The 16,375-nt window shown below is 39.4% G+C and overlaps 1 protein-coding gene and 2 long non-coding RNA genes across 3 annotated transcripts; 2 read left to right on the top strand and 1 right to left on the bottom strand.

The window, feature by feature from the left end:
* Positions 1 to 6,914: 6,914 nt before the first annotated feature.
* On the top strand, positions 6,915 to 13,154 carry LOC148160567 (uncharacterized). The gene is made up of 4 exons (XM_088003826.1): positions 6,915 to 7,276; positions 7,951 to 8,094; positions 9,239 to 9,339; positions 12,801 to 13,154. Exons 1-4 carry the CDS (start codon positions 6,937 to 6,939, stop codon positions 12,903 to 12,905), a joined length of 690 nt encoding a protein of 229 aa, XP_087859952.1. The 5' UTR covers positions 6,915 to 6,936; the 3' UTR covers positions 12,906 to 13,154.
* Positions 13,155 to 13,875: 721 nt separating this feature from the next.
* Positions 13,876 to 14,704, bottom strand: LOC148160566 (uncharacterized). The gene is made up of 2 exons (XR_015762343.1): positions 14,577 to 14,704; positions 13,876 to 14,497 (listed from the first exon to the last, which is right to left on the bottom strand). It is a non-coding gene; the product is annotated as an uncharacterized LOC148160566 (long non-coding RNA).
* On the top strand, positions 14,387 to 15,454 carry LOC148160565 (uncharacterized). Its single transcript, XR_015762338.1, has 2 exons — positions 14,387 to 14,524; positions 14,609 to 15,454. It is a non-coding gene; the product is annotated as an uncharacterized LOC148160565 (long non-coding RNA).
* The last annotated feature ends 921 nt before the right edge of the window (positions 15,455 to 16,375 follow it).

Genomic DNA, 16,375 nt, shown 5'->3' with positions numbered 1-16,375 from the left:
AAAACGTGATAATTTCTTGTCCAGGAAGTGGCGGTGTTATGCTAGGCTAGTACAGTGGCTAGCATGAATTGGTCAGGTTTCCCTTCATGTTTGATCTGGAGTAGATTACTCTAATCTACGCCAATGGCAGAATATTTCAAACCTAGTTTGTGATTTGTGAAACCTTTATCTGAATTGTGAAACTTCAGTAATGAGAGATTTAAAAACCTTTTTGCATCTGGAATGCATTAGAAATGAACTCCTATCACATTTACAATTTTTGTTATTATTTTAACCTTCTGTTTTCTTTCATTTTTTTGTCCTAGAGCACCTGCCTTTTTGTTTGGCTGTTGTGGCTTACAGGGATCCATCAGCTGGGATAATAATGCCAGCAACTTTTCAGATTCCGATTTATAGTGATGCAACATAGCATCAGAGATTAATAATCTACTCTAGGTCGGAAGTGTCTAAGTATGTTAGCTTTAAACACCCTAGAATGAAACTCTCTCTTATATCTGCCATATGACAGAGGGTGTTTACAATTACCAAACCTATTATGTTATTTCAACCCAGATCAGGGCAGCAATGTTTTACTTTACTGCCAGACAGCCCCCAGCATGGGTTACTATTGTGTCCCACTGGATCTCTATTGCTATAAACTTGTACATGTACTCATCAGGCAGGAATAAGTTAATTAAGCAAACAAAAAAAACATTTCTGAAAAATACAATGATGATCTGGCAAAAAAAAACACTTGATTATTTGGGAGAAATGCAACAACTATCCGATGTAATGTTCATCCATGTAGAGCAGGATTTAAACTCCTAAGGATATAGCTAAAGTGTCTGATCTTTTTCCAGGGAAGGTATTTATGTAACTTGAAGAAATTAAAAACAAACATGATATTCCTACAAAATATTTCTATAACTATCTTCAAGTTCAGAGTTTTATTTTATCCAAGCAACACAATAATCTTTATCTACCCTCTTTGTCTTCGTTAGAAGACATTATTGTAAGCAACCTATATGGTAAAGCAGGGGTCCCCAAACTACGGCCCGCGGGCCGGATCCGGCCCGCCACGTCATTTGGTCCGGCCCCCTGAACAATGCCGGATCCGGCCCGCCTCCTCATACCAGAGAGCATTCAGTGGTTTTTTTTTTTCATATATTGTATTTTCCGGTTTATATGTGGATTTTTCTTCAACCACCAGGGGGCTTTTGAGCAGATGTGAAACTAACTTTCCCTCAATGGAATATATACTAGTCAGTCCCAGTCACCGTTTCACTCACGGCTTTTTCCATTTGCATTCTGGGTAAAAATCTATCTAAAAGCGCGAATGTGTCGTCGCATCACCCCCCCCGCTCGACAGTTTCAAAGACAGAACAGCGCCCCCCCTCCCCCCCTCGACAAGAATTTTTTAAGGTTTCTTTCTCCAAAAACTAAGACCGCCCCCGACCAGAGAAAGGAACAGCTATGTGGCCCTTGCAGGAAAAAGTTTGGGGACCCCTGTGGTAAAGGATAGGTGTCTCTTCTTTGCTCCTTGTTTGTCGACAAATATTAATAGTAAGCCACAACAGCCAAACAAAAAGGCAGGTGCTCTAGGACAAAAAAAGAAAGAAAAAAGAAGGTTAAAATAATAACAAATATTGTAAATGTGATAGGAGTTCATTTCTAATGCATTCCAGATGCAAAAAAGGTTTTTAAATCTCTCATTACTGAAGTTTCACAACTCAAATAAAGGTTTCACAAATCACAAACTAGGTTTGAAATATTCTGCCATTAGCGTAGATTAGAATAATCTACTCCAGATTTGAAGTGTCGATGTATGTTCGTTTTTAAAGCAGAACAGATGGTTTCTTAACATTTATATATTAAATATAATTTCCATGATTAGTTACTTATTTACAGTCATCTGTCAAGTCATATGTTAAGTATAATTTACATGGTTATTATTATTCACCGAATTTAACTTGATTGTACATAATTCCAAAAGGTGACGTGAAAAATAATTAAATTCAAAGTTTTATGTATGATTTATTTTGGAGAGCGGAAGTCTTTTATTTTTGAAGAATGCTTAACAGGATCTAGTTTTGTCTTTTGCCATTACCTAGCCTTCTGTTGATTTCGGTTGCTTGGTTACGAACAGCCGTTGCTGTTGTTCAGCAAGTGTACTGTTAAAACAAATCTGAACAGAAAATGTCCAGCAAATACGTCTGAGCCTCGTTATAATCTCCCTTTAGCCATTTCCCAAATCAGAAGCTACAATCGGAAGCCAACTTGAGCTTCGATCCAGACAGTCAGGAACGCCGCTACAGCTAGAGGACCGGACTGACGTTTCCTTCGGTGCAGTCCCGTTCTGTTTAGGATCCTGCTCAGAGTACGCATGCTATTAATGGTTTTAACCACAGTGCAAAGCAGCATCCGTATCTCTACATGTTGTAGACCAAACATGAAAGGAAACCTGACCAATTCATGTTAGTCACTGTACTAGCCTAGCATAATACCGCCACTTCCTGGACATAAAATTATCATGTTTTAACAAGATGCGTATCACATTATAACATGATAGCGCTCGATTTTTTTGCGCTTCCGTAGCTTCACTAGTAAACCGTCCTCTACCTGTTACCATTTTATCTCCATCGAAGTTAAAAACTCCAGTCAATATTCTGAAGGCTGGTAAGAAAAATTATCAAACCAGGATGTGGAGTCACAGCTATCCAGTTTTAGATCTGGTTTCACATTAAAGCTAGAGAATGTAACTCTTTAAAAAAAAAACATTTTTTTTCCATATTCATTAGCGCTCGTTCCATGTCATGACAGTTTGTTATGAGACAGTTAACGTGTATAAAGATTGATCTCCTCCCTGAGCTACTATTATTTATATGAGCTTGAATCTCCTGGTAAATAATTTATTTAGTTTCTGTAAACCCAAATTCATGCTGGAGTTGTAAGTTAATGTTGAGTCGCTGTGCTGGATTCAGGTCCAATGTAGGTCAATGAGACTCGCACCGATCTACAGAAACGATCTTCGTGTCTGTTCTCCAGACACGAAGCAAGTGGAGAAATAGTAACAGCTCACTGTGACTGTTTGGCTGGATGGGTTATATTTAATTTATTTAGCGTTTTTATTTGTTTAGCATAATAAAGTCCCACTGAATAAACATATTTTCTGTCCGTGGCTCGCCCCTGAGCTAGCTGCTAACAACATTAGCGCACTGAGGAAAAGATAGGGCATAAAATAATATATCTTACCTTACATATGAATGCTTGGCTTTCTAAGTAACTGTCCAATAAAATATCTGAAAATACAGTTTAAACGATGCAATTTTTTCCTGCTAGAAAAGTGGTTGCTGCGAACTCTGGAGGTGTTAGTTTCTGCACCTCCTGCTTTTAAAGGAGATTGTTGATCCACTTTTCTCCTCTTTTTTTCACAAAGTTTTTTAAAATTAACTCCCTGGTAACCAAGTACCTTCAAAACATAAAAATAACGTTAATCTTTCTCTCTCTTTGAATGGTTGGAGCAACCGTAAAGGATTGAGACTTTAGACATTTTGATGCTGGATCAACAGAAATAAATGGGCTGAATTTACTTCCGATCCTCCATGTGCATTTAATGATGTCGGTTCTACGTCATCTGAAACCCAGCAATATCTATTCAGGGAGAAGACAGAGGAGCTCAATCTTTTCACAGATTATATGTCTCATTACAAACTATCACAACATGGAGACAGTTTTAACAAATATGGACAAATATATTGTTTATAGAAGTGAGAAGGTCAAGACTTTATGACACTGGAGCTGTTACTGTTTAGAGAATTACCATTAAGATTATTTATTTATGAACATAAATATTAGAAGTGGCAGTCATAAAAAGACTAACTAAAACACAGCAGGTAAATTAAAGCATCGTAGTTAAATTATAACTCAGCCTCCACAATGAACCAAGGGAAAACTTGAGCTTTAAACTAATAAATCTGCTTAGTTCAGACATTTTATTCTCAGCACCAAGAGTTGGAGCTCCAGCATGTAGACAAGTGAAAACAAGAATCCAACAACAGCACAGCAGGGTTAAATCTTAAACAGATAAGGTTCTTTGAAAATGTTTAAACTGATGCAGATTAAATCAGGATGCGTTTGTTGTCTGATTACAGTTACAGTTAGAACGCCATCTTCTGGGCTGAACTTTAATCTGAAGCCTGCTAATTTAGCATTTTGCACATTTGTGTTTATTATTGTTAAGTTTTCTGCAGGTATTTATCCATATTTGTGTTTTATGTTCATCTAGAGCAGTTTGGAATCAGGGGAATATTTCCCTCCAGAAGGACAAAGGTCAACAGAAAACAAACATTCTACATATCCAATCAAACATCACTCACACAGAAATGATCACAACTGAGAATGCTCAGTTTGTTTAGAATGCTCCTGCATTTTTCAGTTTAGTGGATTTTCTCATTAATTATGAAACAAACATTTTTTAATGATCTGCCATTTGAAATCTGATATATTTTTGTCTGCTGCTGTCAAAAAATATTAGGCCACATTTCCATTTCATCTCATTTTTTATTAAATTATGAGAACAAATAATTTTTTATATATTTCTCATCAAACACCTGAATCTGTGACTGTTCCACATAATTCATGTTTAATGCTCTGTTTTTACTGCATTTGGGGAAACAATCAGGAAATCCCACTCATGGAGGCAGTGTGTCATGCCTCCATGAGTGGGAATCAGGAAATGGCGCCTCCTGGAGGCACACTGTTTATCTTCCGTTTGTTTAATTCAAATATACCGTTATTTCAGTGGGGAATTTTTAGGGTTAGGAATTAGATAGATTTAGGATATAATTAGATTTGTAATATTTAACAGATTATTAAACATTTAATCTAGTCATTAGTTAATTTTCAGACCAATATTTTGTGCAGCTGAGTTCCCAATAAAATACATTCATTTATTAATATCTATTTGATGCAAGAATGTAACCTGCCTTCTTTTTCTTCTTCTTTAGGCCAATCTGTTTTAATGTTTTTGAAAGAAGTAAGGAGAAAATATATATTCAACTTGCTAAAGGACTGAAACCTGATGGTATTTCTGTTAGATATTATTGCATGCACTCCTGTGGGGAAATGAAGACCTTTTGAAAATGTGCAAAATGTGCTGTAATATCTGTAAAATGATAAATCATAATTTGATGAAACATTTAGGTTTGCTTTGACTGAATTAATCCATAAAGATTTTCCTGTGCCTGCTTAAAAACGTGAAATGTAGTTGAAAGTAAACAGTGATGAGAGTTTCTCCTGAAGGTTTAATCTAGTGTATTCTACTCTACATCATATGACTAGAATAAAACTGGTCCGTTAAACTGATTGTTATTAATTGATTAAAAGACTGAAGCTGTTATTTTGTCTGTTGTAACTAATTTCTGCCACAAGAGGGAGCAAGTTCACTATGATAACGTGATACTTGCTTGGTTACTAGAATATAGATCAAATTATTACTAATGCTTTTTATTAGTGTTTCAGTTTATAATAAATATTGATCATCTTCATTTGAATATGATGCATTCACCAGTCTGTCACCAGTTTGCTGCTCTTGCTGAGCAGGAACCACCAAAGGAAAAAGTGCCAGATACAGGAGCTCTGTGAGGGCTAATATATTAATGTGTTATCTGAACTTCTTGAGAATTGCGGTTCAAAATGGAATATATACTGTCTTCAACACCTGAAGACATTCTAAATAATGTAACATGTTTATTTAATTTTATAATTGCTTAGTTTTTTTAAGCTGCTTGCTTACTAAGATTTTGACTGATTTTTGTCTTTAATTTTGTCATTCTGTAAATCAGGGGTCCCCAAACTACGGCCCGCAGGCCGGATCCGGCCCGCCTCCACATTTGGTCCGGCCCCCTGAACAATACCAGAGAGCATTCAGATTTTTTTTTTTCATTTATTGTATTTTCTGGTTTATATGTGGATTTTTCTTCAACCACCAGGGGGCTCTTTAACAGGAAGTGTTAAAGAGCCTCAACCCTCAATGGAATATATACTGGTCAGTCCCAGTGACCGTTTCACTCATAGTTTTTGCCCATGTGCTTTCTGGGTAAAAATCAATCAACCTCCCCGTCAACAATCTCCGGCCCCCCACCAGAGAAGGGAAGTTATTTGGCCCTCACAGGAAAAAGTTTAGGGACCACTGTTGTAAATAAACACACACAGTAATTTTGACTGTTGGGAAAAAATGTAGTGTTTTTATACTTTTGTTCTAAAATGATGGTTCCACATTCATCCATTGTGTGTTGCAGATAAAAGGCCTTTCCAACCAAGAGGTTTCAAACCCAGCGCTTTAAACACCCATTAGCAGACTGGTTAGCTTCCTCAGATTAAACACTTTGCTTAAGGGCACACCAACTTCTGACAGGAGGAAGCAGGAATTTAACTCATAACTTTCAGAATCTGAGCCACAATCATCTTAATCTGAGAGGTTTTGCAGCAGTTTTCCAATGTTGGGTTAAATGATGTTAAAGCCAGAGGATTTTATGAACTTTGGTGATGGAACCGTTCCAGCTGGATTTGAAGCCTTCTGGACCAAAAGCTGCAGGAAGCTGTTGGAGTTCATAACACAGAGTTGCTTGATCAGGTCGTCCATGTTCTATCAATGATAATCAGTCAATATTAATGAAAAGAGCTGTTCAGGTCAAACTACTTCTGTTTTTCTCCAGTGATATTCCTATGAACCATCCTCCTGGTACTGTTTGTCCTGCAGCTGCTGCTGTTTTTCTATCATATGTAGAACAAGTGACTGGATGCTGTGGTCTAGTCCAAGCCCAGCCCGGTTCCTGGAGTCTGAATGAGTTTCACTTCCGTCTTGTGAGCCTGGTCTGGTCTTAGCGACTCTCAGACGCTCAGAGGAAGTGTAGTTCAGTCTCTCTGCTGCCTCACAGCAGAGCAGCAGCTAGTCTGATGGATCTGCTGTGGACGGTTCTGCTACTGGTTCTGGTCGGATCAGAGGCGAAGAATGTTACTGTAGAGCTGAGTCAGGACGTGACTTTAACCTGCTCTATTAAGGATGGAGACCTATACTGGTTAATGAAGGTCCACAACCAGTTCAGAATAGAAATTGGACGTACTCTTTCATCATCCTCTGTCTACAGCAATCCAGACTTTACATCAAAGTTCTCCATGTCTGAAAACCGTCTGGTGATTAAAAACGTCTCTGCTGAGGACAGCAGGCTGTATTACTGTGGGATAAAGCAGAACGATCAGATTGTTTACAAAGACACCTTCAGTCTTCTTCTACCAGGTCAGTAGCAAAGAATTTTAACTCAGAAGAAATTCATTAGTTTGGTTTTGTTAAACTGTAGATTAAAATATGGTGGTGAGTATAACATGAACTGAGACTCAGTGGTAGCTTTACCCAGGTTAGGATTGTTAGCTTAAAGAATAATGTGTTTTATTATTAAATTACTCTAAAAGAAGTTGCACAACTGAGACGGTCAAGTCAAAGTAAATGTTTAGTGAATATTGAACCTGATGTTGAATGAACATCTGATGGTGACTGGAGCTGATTGATTAATACATGTTTCAGACCTGAAAAATGTTTCCTGCAGTTCAAAACCGTTTATCTGTGAAATTAAATGTTGTTTCTGTTCCACAATAAATAATCAATTAAACTTAAAGAAAAGTGGACTAACCACGAGCTTAATGAACTGTTTTATGTGACTGAATTAAATGTGGGAAACTGATTGTCATGTTTGTTGTAAATTGGCGCTGCAGAAATGAACTGAATTGTTTACTATGTTCAGATTATGACGGAAACTCAGTAATAAGTGCTCACAGTTTGTGACAGTTAGCACTTATTACTCACGTTCAGACCACAAAGTTTTATCTGCCCCTTAAATCGACTTACTTCAGTTTGTTTTCCTTTTTATCTTTTCTGAATTTGTTTGATATCATTCTGTTTTTCTTCCTCTTCAGTTGTCCCCACGGTTCGTCCAACCACACCCACTCCGTCCATCTCCTTGGCATCAACCTCGCCCAGCCCCCCAGCAGAGCCGTTCATTCAGCCCGTCATGGCGGCTTCGCTCGGCCTCAATGCCGTACTGCTGGCTGCTGCTCTCGGTAAGGAAGCTTACGGCTTTTCAGAACTTCACCTTGTAAATTCAAGATGAGTTTCAGCTTTAGGTTGGTTTTAATTTGTTCACATACCGGTAAAAATGGAAACGGCCGTTTGTAAAGTTGCACAAACAAAAATTAAAAGCAATAATTTGTTTTTTAGCCTGTAGAGCAAAAGTGGGCTTAATTTTTTTCTAAATCAATTTTTCTTCAGCTCATTTATTTGTAAAATAAATAAATAAATAATAAAAATTAATATGTAACCAACAAGCAAAATATTGAGTTTACAAACTAAATATTTATTTTACTACGTCGATAGTTAAATATTTGCTAAATATCGCTACTTAGATTTATAAGCTAAATGTTAGTCAGCTAAATATTTAGTTATGAGCTAGCTAACTAAATATTTTTTAACGGGGTAAATACTGCTATTTAGATTTAATATTTACTTTGGAGCTAAATATTTACCTTCAAACTCAGTATTTAGTTAGCAAGCCAATTATTTAGTAAAATATAAGTATTTAATTTGAAAGGTAAATATAAACTAAATATTTAGGTGGCTAACTGGATAATTATTTGAGGCTAAATATTTAGATTGTAAACTAAACACTTAGCCTCAAATAAAATCTTTAATTTGAAAGTAAAACTATGACTTTGGAAAATGAACCATCTCTTAGTTCTATTAATTTTTGACTGTGGAACTTATTAAACAAAAACCTCTTAAGAAGCCAGAATTATTTGGCAAATACAAATGAGCAGCGACAAATCTGTTCTTTCACCAGTTTAGGTTTTTATCTGTGACGAGTCGAGCATGAACTAATGATCCTCTTCATTTTGATGCGACTCAAGTATTATGTAGTATAAAATGCTACATAATAATAACAATGATACGGGTTTTCAGAACATTAAAGAGGGAACAATGATAGTTAATTTAAAAGGATCAAATTATTTTGAAGAATAACAGTCATGAAATACCAAACACCATTGCTTTGATGTCTGGAAAATGTTGAATGTTTTAATATTTGATCAAAAAACCCTGGAGTAGTTACATGATAAAAACATCAAGCAATCGATAAGTTAGGATCAGACTTCATGAGGTTTTTGTTGGGTTTGTTTAAATGTGACTGACTGACTGAACTTCCATCTGCAGGTTTTCTATGTGTCTATATAAGGAGGAACGGCTGCTGCTGCTGCAGGGCGAAGGACTCTGCAACATACAACATGGAGAACAACGACATGCAGAACCCACAGGTAACAACCAGTCTGAGAGTCGATTTCACAGTTCAAGGTGCTAAAACCAGAGACTGTTGGTGGAACACCGCAACATTTTTATGTTCCGATGGTTCATCTGCTGCTGAGATGCTGCTGCAGCATCATAGGTCAGCCGTGTGGCAACTTCACCATTTAACAGTCTGTAGAACAGGGGTCACCAGTCTTTTTGAGACTGGGAGCTTCTTCACGGGTATAGAGTAACATGAAGGGCTACTTGTTTGATACAGACATAAATTTTCTTGGCTCAGCCTTTATAGCAATAATACATATGATTGCATGTGATCTAATCATATTACTGTTAGGAACTACTCACAATAGTTATCAGTAAATATTTACCATGGCAAATATGATTAATTGCTATTATGTGACCAGAACTTCTTAGTTCAGAGTTTTAAGTTTGATTCCCTTTTGGAGCTTTTCTCCCCACAAATGACTGACAGTATGGATTATTGCAGTATAGCAACTGGACGGCTGTACGCACTGTGAGTACTTGAGATTTTCCTTTAAATAAAAAAGAAAAGAATAGTTATGTTTGTTTTATTATCTAACCCTCTTTACTATTAACAAAATTGTAGAGAAAAGATATTTTGTGTCAAAATATCTTGTGCGTAGCGCACATCAGTGTGAGTCTGTGGGGGTCACTGGTTTATTAGCCTTTTTTTGCTAACTGAAAAGCTGACGGGTTACCCATTGGCTGACACCAGCAGATGCCGAAAAAAAGAAGTTAGACAGATCGGAGAGTAACACAAAACTATCACTGCACCTGACCAGCACAAACCTAAACCAAAAAGCAGCGGACTTTTTTTTTTTTTTTTTTTTACAAACGATCCAAAATAATAGAGACATGGAAGCGAAGCCAACCCGTATGATCCACGGAAAGACGCGGATATTGATTGCCACGTTCAGGTGGTGTCAGACGTCCAAAAAAACAAACAAAAAACTCAGCTTAAAGGGAAGAGAAAATATTTACATCCATGGTGTACAATTTAATTTATAAATATATTTAAGATATAAATGTATTTATGCACATTGTTTGCTTAATTTCTACTCTTTTGGGGAACCTTTTGACTAGATTAAAGTGTTTAACCTACAGTCTGAGACTCTCAGTAGGAGCGACAGATGTCAGCCATCCGGCGACCCGCCAGAACCACACACGGTAAAAAGCTTAGCCGGGATCCAAACGACCGCTGTTAGAACTACGAGTGGGATCAAACTCTGCTCATTCATTTTTAGCTTACAGAAAAAACGCCAAGCCGCCAAATAAAAGTAAACTGACGAGTAACATTTAAGCTTTGGCGTGCCCACCCCCACAGACTTGCTATGTACAAGATGTTTTGACACAAAAGAGGGGTTTTTTCTCCACAGTTTTGCTAATAGTAAAGAAGATTAGATAATAAAAATTCCAGAAGTTATTCTTTTCTATTATAAAGGAAAATCTCAAGGTACGCAGAGTGGGTACAGCTGCAGGCGCTGCTGCCCTCGGATAATATCCTGCAGCCCTGCCAGCCTGCCCAGATGGGCCCCATATGGTTTGTCCGTGGGTTCCACGGTGGCCCCACATGGGTTTGCCCATTTAGGGCCCATATAGGGCTAATGTAGACTGTGGCCCTACATGGGCAAACCCATGTGGGGCCACTGTGGAACCCACGGACAAACCCATGTGGGACCCATCTGGTCTGCCCTCCTTTCCCCCATTTGGGGCCCACATAGGCATGCTGGCAGGGAGGTGTCTGCACATAATTCTGAACTTCCTTTATGTATACAACATATACATAAAGCAATTTATTTTAAACGTTTTTATAATTCACTTTAAACAAATTCTAAAAATAAATAAATGTTATTATTTCAAGGTAAAAACATTTAATTGAATAATTTATTTGGCAGTGCTCCCTAATGACAATGGCTATTTTTAGAACTTGCTCCCCGGGTGACTGACAAGATCCCCGTCGCCCGCGGAGACCTTGTTGTTGAGCCTTTTTTGTTTCTTATTTTTTTCCTTTGGTTTGTTATTTTGTTTGTATTTCCTTTTAATTCATGTAAAGCACTTTGAATTGCCTTGTTGCTGAAAATGTGCTATATAAATAAAATTACCTACCTACCCTGCTGTAGAGGAACTGAGTGGGACAGACACATAAAACACCAGCAGTCACTAAACACTGGCAGAGGTCAAGAAGACGGAAATCTACAGTTCATCATCTGCTGGATGTAGACGGTACTCTGTCGTAGTCATCAACAGGATTAACAGCAATAAAATTTAAATCCAACAGCGTCTTAATGATCCAACATGTAAGAAGTCCTGAAGAACCAGGTTTCTTCACAGCGATGTAGTCTTATATTTAAAAGGATAGTTGGTCCCCCTGTCCATTTGGATGGTCCTCCTGTCCAGACGTCCTCTGGTCCAGGGAAAACTCCACTTGTCTCATCTTTGCAGGGTGCTTCTCCAGATGTTTCAGATCTTCCACAGATGTTCGATAGCAATTAGATCAGGGCTCAGAAAGTTCAATGTTTTGCTCTTAGACAGGTTTCCCTCCTGATGGTCTAGTCGACCCGGTTCTACTGGAACCAGAACTTCACCATCTGCTCCACCTCCAGCTGCTGTGGTTCTCTTTCTTTCTGCTCTCAGTCAAACCAACCTGTTCCCCTCCTGGCCTGTGGGGGCGCTGCACCAAGAACCACTGAAGGAAACAACACAAAAACCTCTGAAGACACTGAGAGCAACTTCCTTCTTCACCAGATGGAAACAAGATGGAGGCATCAGACTTTAGTGGTTGGAGGATTTCTCTTTAGTCTTTGGGGCTAAAGACCAGGAGCCATTTCTGCTGCTAGCGCTAGGCAAGCACATTAGCTTTGGTTGGATTCACCCAGAATGCCCTGCGCTGTAGTCCATTTCCTGCTTTTGAAGCAGTCTGCGGTCCACTTGGTGTTCACATTCAAACCGAACCAGAGTTCATTTCAAATAAAAACCCAGAACGAGTTTTGGAGGACCAGAGGTCAGAAGTCAGAGGTCGATTAGCATTCACACCGCACCAACCGGACCGGAATCTGTAGGCAAATGGACTGGAGTTGGTTTAAACTGGACTGAACAGGCTGGTGAATTTTTAGCCTTGTGTTTTGGGTCATTATCTGGAAGAGCCATGATTTGTGTTGTGCAACAGGAAGTCTAGTTTCACTGTTAATGACTATAAATAATTCCTTAGGACAGTTATTAATAAAGCTAGAAATTTAGATTAAGAAATTATCAGGTTGATAAAATAGTGAAGTAATTCAGTCTCAGTTATTTATAAATACCTGCCAGATAAGGCTTAGGTTTTAAATAAAACACAAAGGTTTATTTACAAAAATAATTCAAATTAACACTTAAATACTTTAATCAACAACTCACTAAATAATAACTCAACTAATCTGCTGAGAAAATGATAAACTCTGGTGTCTCGTTTCAGTATGAGGAGATCCAGCTGCCTCCCACTCCGGTTCCGGTTCGGGTTTCATCAGAGTGCATCTACTATAAAGCTCAACATCCCAACCCCAAAATGCCTCGATACTGACTCACACCTGCACAGGTGAGCCGGTTCTGGAGCTGCTGCTCCGTCTGAGGAGAGTCCAGGACGGATTCAGCAGAGCTTCCTGTTTCTGAACGCTATGAACTCTGGGAAATGGCCGCCGGCTGAAGGTGTCTGAGCCGGTGATGTTGTATATGTGAGTGTATTTATTAGTTTCTGTTCTAGTTTTAGTTCCTATTTCTCTGATTTGTTTTGGGACGTAAGTGATAATAAAAACAGGATGTCTAAATATCATCAGTGTCGGTTTTCTGTCCAACTGAAGGACCGCAGTGACCGCAGCAACGTGCCAAAAGTCCCCAACGACAGGAAGCTGCTAGCTGATTGGCTAGAAGCTCCACCTGCAGGACACACATCATGCAATGAGGTTTGTGGAAAACAGACCAAACTGGAACAGGAACGTGCTAACCATTGTGGTGGATTTAGTTAAAAGTAACAAAACACTTATGAGAAAATACTTGTGGGTGAGAAACAGGGTAGAACCAGCTAAGAGAAAGTCAACAATGACAGAAATAAACAGAAAATAAACAAAGACCAGAAACTCAACGAGGAAAAACCTGAATAATTCATGAATAAACTAAAGAGGCTAAGAGGAAACAATCATTAATGTTTAAGGAAATGAGACACAAGAATAATCAAAGAACCAAAGGAAACGTGACGAGTTGTGAGTCTAGTAGACGATGTTTAGCTTTTAGCCACATTATGGTTTTATTATTAGCAGAAGCTTCATGAAACCCGACCCGGCACATCCTGTTATGACTGAGGTTATTAATCATGGTGAAAAGTTCTGTAGCTCAAGACCGGAGCTCAGTCAGTGGGGGATGGTTCAGAACCTTCTGCCTGGCTCCAGTACCGCTCACTGGACCCAACAGAACCAGAACCTTCATGCAGGAAACACAAACCAACATGAGCTCACTGCTACAAACGCCAACTTAAGAAAGTCACTACTCACATCCAATAGAGGTTATTAATATTTTATTTTTAGCCTCATAGCTTATTGTATGAGGTCAATGGTCGTTGAGTTTAATTTACATTTAGACAGTAAAAGATCTAAATCAAATATTGTAGGCGTTTAGGTGAGTTTTGGGTCTTTGTGGTTTGTTAATGTCTCCTGCACATCAACCTCCATGTTTTACATGCCGAGCTGCTTTATGGTTTCTGTATGTTGCAACATTCACTGAACACACGAAACTGTTGATGTCAGGAAGGTTAGCCTGAACCCAAAGAACACCACATCAGAACCCGTGCTGCAGAATTTCCTCCTAACATGAAGACACCATCTGCTGTGATATCAGACGGCTCATCTTTATCTCTCCTTCCAGACTCAGTCACTCTGACCGCAGCACAAACAAAATAAAGAAGTGGTTGTTTGTATGTTTACATGCATCTTCGTCCCATGATGAGCAGACCGGTTCTGTTAGAATCCTGTCTGAACCTTCATGGATCTTTATCAGGTCCATCTGAGTCTGCAGACGTCTCCCTGATGCACGGCGATGGTTGCTACATGCACAGAACCAGCCAACCTGCAGAGCAGAACCACAGCCAGACATCCGTGCACAACCGCCGAGCTGCATCGGGTTCTGAAGACACAAACACTGACCTCAAATGTATGTCACAAGAGTTTCAGAAGAGATTTGAAAGCCGCGGGGTTTCCTTTACCTTCTGAATGATCAGTGGTTTTCTGTTTACAGCGCGGTCCTCCTCCACTGGAAAAATGCCAGAGGTTAGACCTGTTGAAAGGGGGTTTCTGTACAACAGCCTCGTGCTCCCCGCCCCCCGACCACGTGCCAGTCCGTGTCACACCTTCCTCCCCTCAAACGGCTCCAGACCAACCTGCAACACCTGTGCAGACTGTTACAAGAACTGCTCTGCGTTTCTCCAGCAGCCAGGTTTTCCTGCAGCTCTGAACCAGGGACGTTTCTCTGTACGCAGACGGACACTGTCGTTTATCTGCAGGGTCTCAGAAAAGGTTTTCCAGAACTTTCTGATGCGTTTCAGTTGATGGGTGGAATAATCCAGTTCCAGATGGTTGGTTATGATTTTATAAGCAGTAAAACAACAAGCAGATGGAGATTTATGTGCTTTTTATCAATAATTATGATGAATTTTTGCCAAGAAATTTGAAAAAAATGTGTCAGATTTAAGGATCTTTTTAAGCTTTACCTGCATCAGATGGAAATAATCAAACTGATCATAAAATACAAGAAAATTATAGCATAAAATTAAACTATTTAACCTGATGGATGTTTTAACAGCTACACGTTTGAGGCTGATAACAGAATCAGGAGCCTAAAGGCCTAAAGGACAAATCTACACTCCTAACCCTAAGAAAGAAACAAATTGTATTTCTAGTTTGCTAAATTGAGCAAGTTCAAGGAGCTGCTAACCACAGGGAAGTTCGTATTAAGCACAGTGAGTTGAATTCTAGAGAAACCTGCTGAAACCACTTCCTCTTTTCAGTGCCGCCTGAAGGCAATTGAAGGTTAGAGACGATTTTAACGCCGTCAGCATCAGAAATAAAACTCATATTTACTGGACTTAAACTGCTGTGCTTACTCAACCAGTTCATTCTGAGTAAATCTTCCTCTGATCTGCTGAGGCTCAGCTGGTGGTGCATCATCGCTCCTTCTCTGTAAAACAAAGGTCAGAGGTCAGACCCAGTTCCCTAAACTTTACGCTGGAAGTTTCTGCTGCCAGCTCAGATCTGGTCCCATGACCCGCTGACACAGACTAACAACCAGAACCACTGAGGTATGGACCCAGCAGTCGGTCCGGACTCTTCAGAACCAGATGGGAATCGGTTAGAGATCAACCGGCTTCGATCAGAATGTCAGCTAAACATGGCTGCTTGATTCTAAATGTTCTGATGGTCCGTTTGTCACAGCGCTGCAGAAGAACCGAGACCCAAACGTCCCTCTGGCTCCCCCTGGAGGATACTGGGGGCATCCAGAAGTGAAGGCGACTCTAACTGAACATCAGGGACCTTGAATGGTTGATGGTACCAGACATGGTACCGTCCTCATGTCCACAGAGATTGGTCCGAAAGTCAGAAAACACCTGGAATTCAGCTGTCCTCTGAGTTGAGATCAGAGGACAGAGTACGACAGGAAGGCAACAACAGCTGAAATGACTTCTGCTGATGATGTAGGGCAGAGGTTCCCAAACTGTGGGGCGCGCCCCCTAGTGGGGGCGCCGTGTCATTGCAGGGGGGGCGCGGGAAGCCGTCTGGATGAAAATAAAAACAAAACATGAACACTGTATGCCCTGGGTTTTTACCTTAGAATGGCCAACTCTCTGTTATTCCTATGTCAATTTGATACAGTAGAGGCTTCCACACTTCCCATATTTGTGTCCTCTGTCACTTTTATCAGCAGTTAAAACTGTTTAATCCGTTGTTAACATGTTGTAACCTGTTTTTCCGAGCCGCCTTTAAACGCAACATGAGCGCTACGACGCTC

This window comes from Poecilia mexicana, unplaced genomic scaffold, assembly GCF_051168715.1.
Source record: "Poecilia mexicana isolate PSO_F unplaced genomic scaffold, ASM5116871v1 scaffold_2, whole genome shotgun sequence".
Classification (NCBI taxonomy): domain Eukaryota; kingdom Metazoa; phylum Chordata; class Actinopteri; order Cyprinodontiformes; family Poeciliidae; genus Poecilia; species Poecilia mexicana.
Note: the sequence above shows the minus strand (reverse complement) of the source record. Positions and strands in the feature narration are given on the sequence as shown.

Bases quoted from the DNA above. Each gene is read 5' to 3' on its own strand.
- LOC148160567 (XM_088003826.1), top strand. From the start codon at position 6,937: ATGGATCTGCTGTGGACGGTTCTGCTACTGGTTCTGGTCGGATCAGAG. The intron at 8,095-9,238 runs GTAAGGAAGCTT...TTCCATCTGCAG, and splicing joins ACTGCTGGCTGCTGCTCTCG to GTTTTCTATGTGTCTATATA. The intron at 9,340-12,800 runs GTAACAACCAGT...GTCTCGTTTCAG, and splicing joins ACGACATGCAGAACCCACAG to TATGAGGAGATCCAGCTGCC.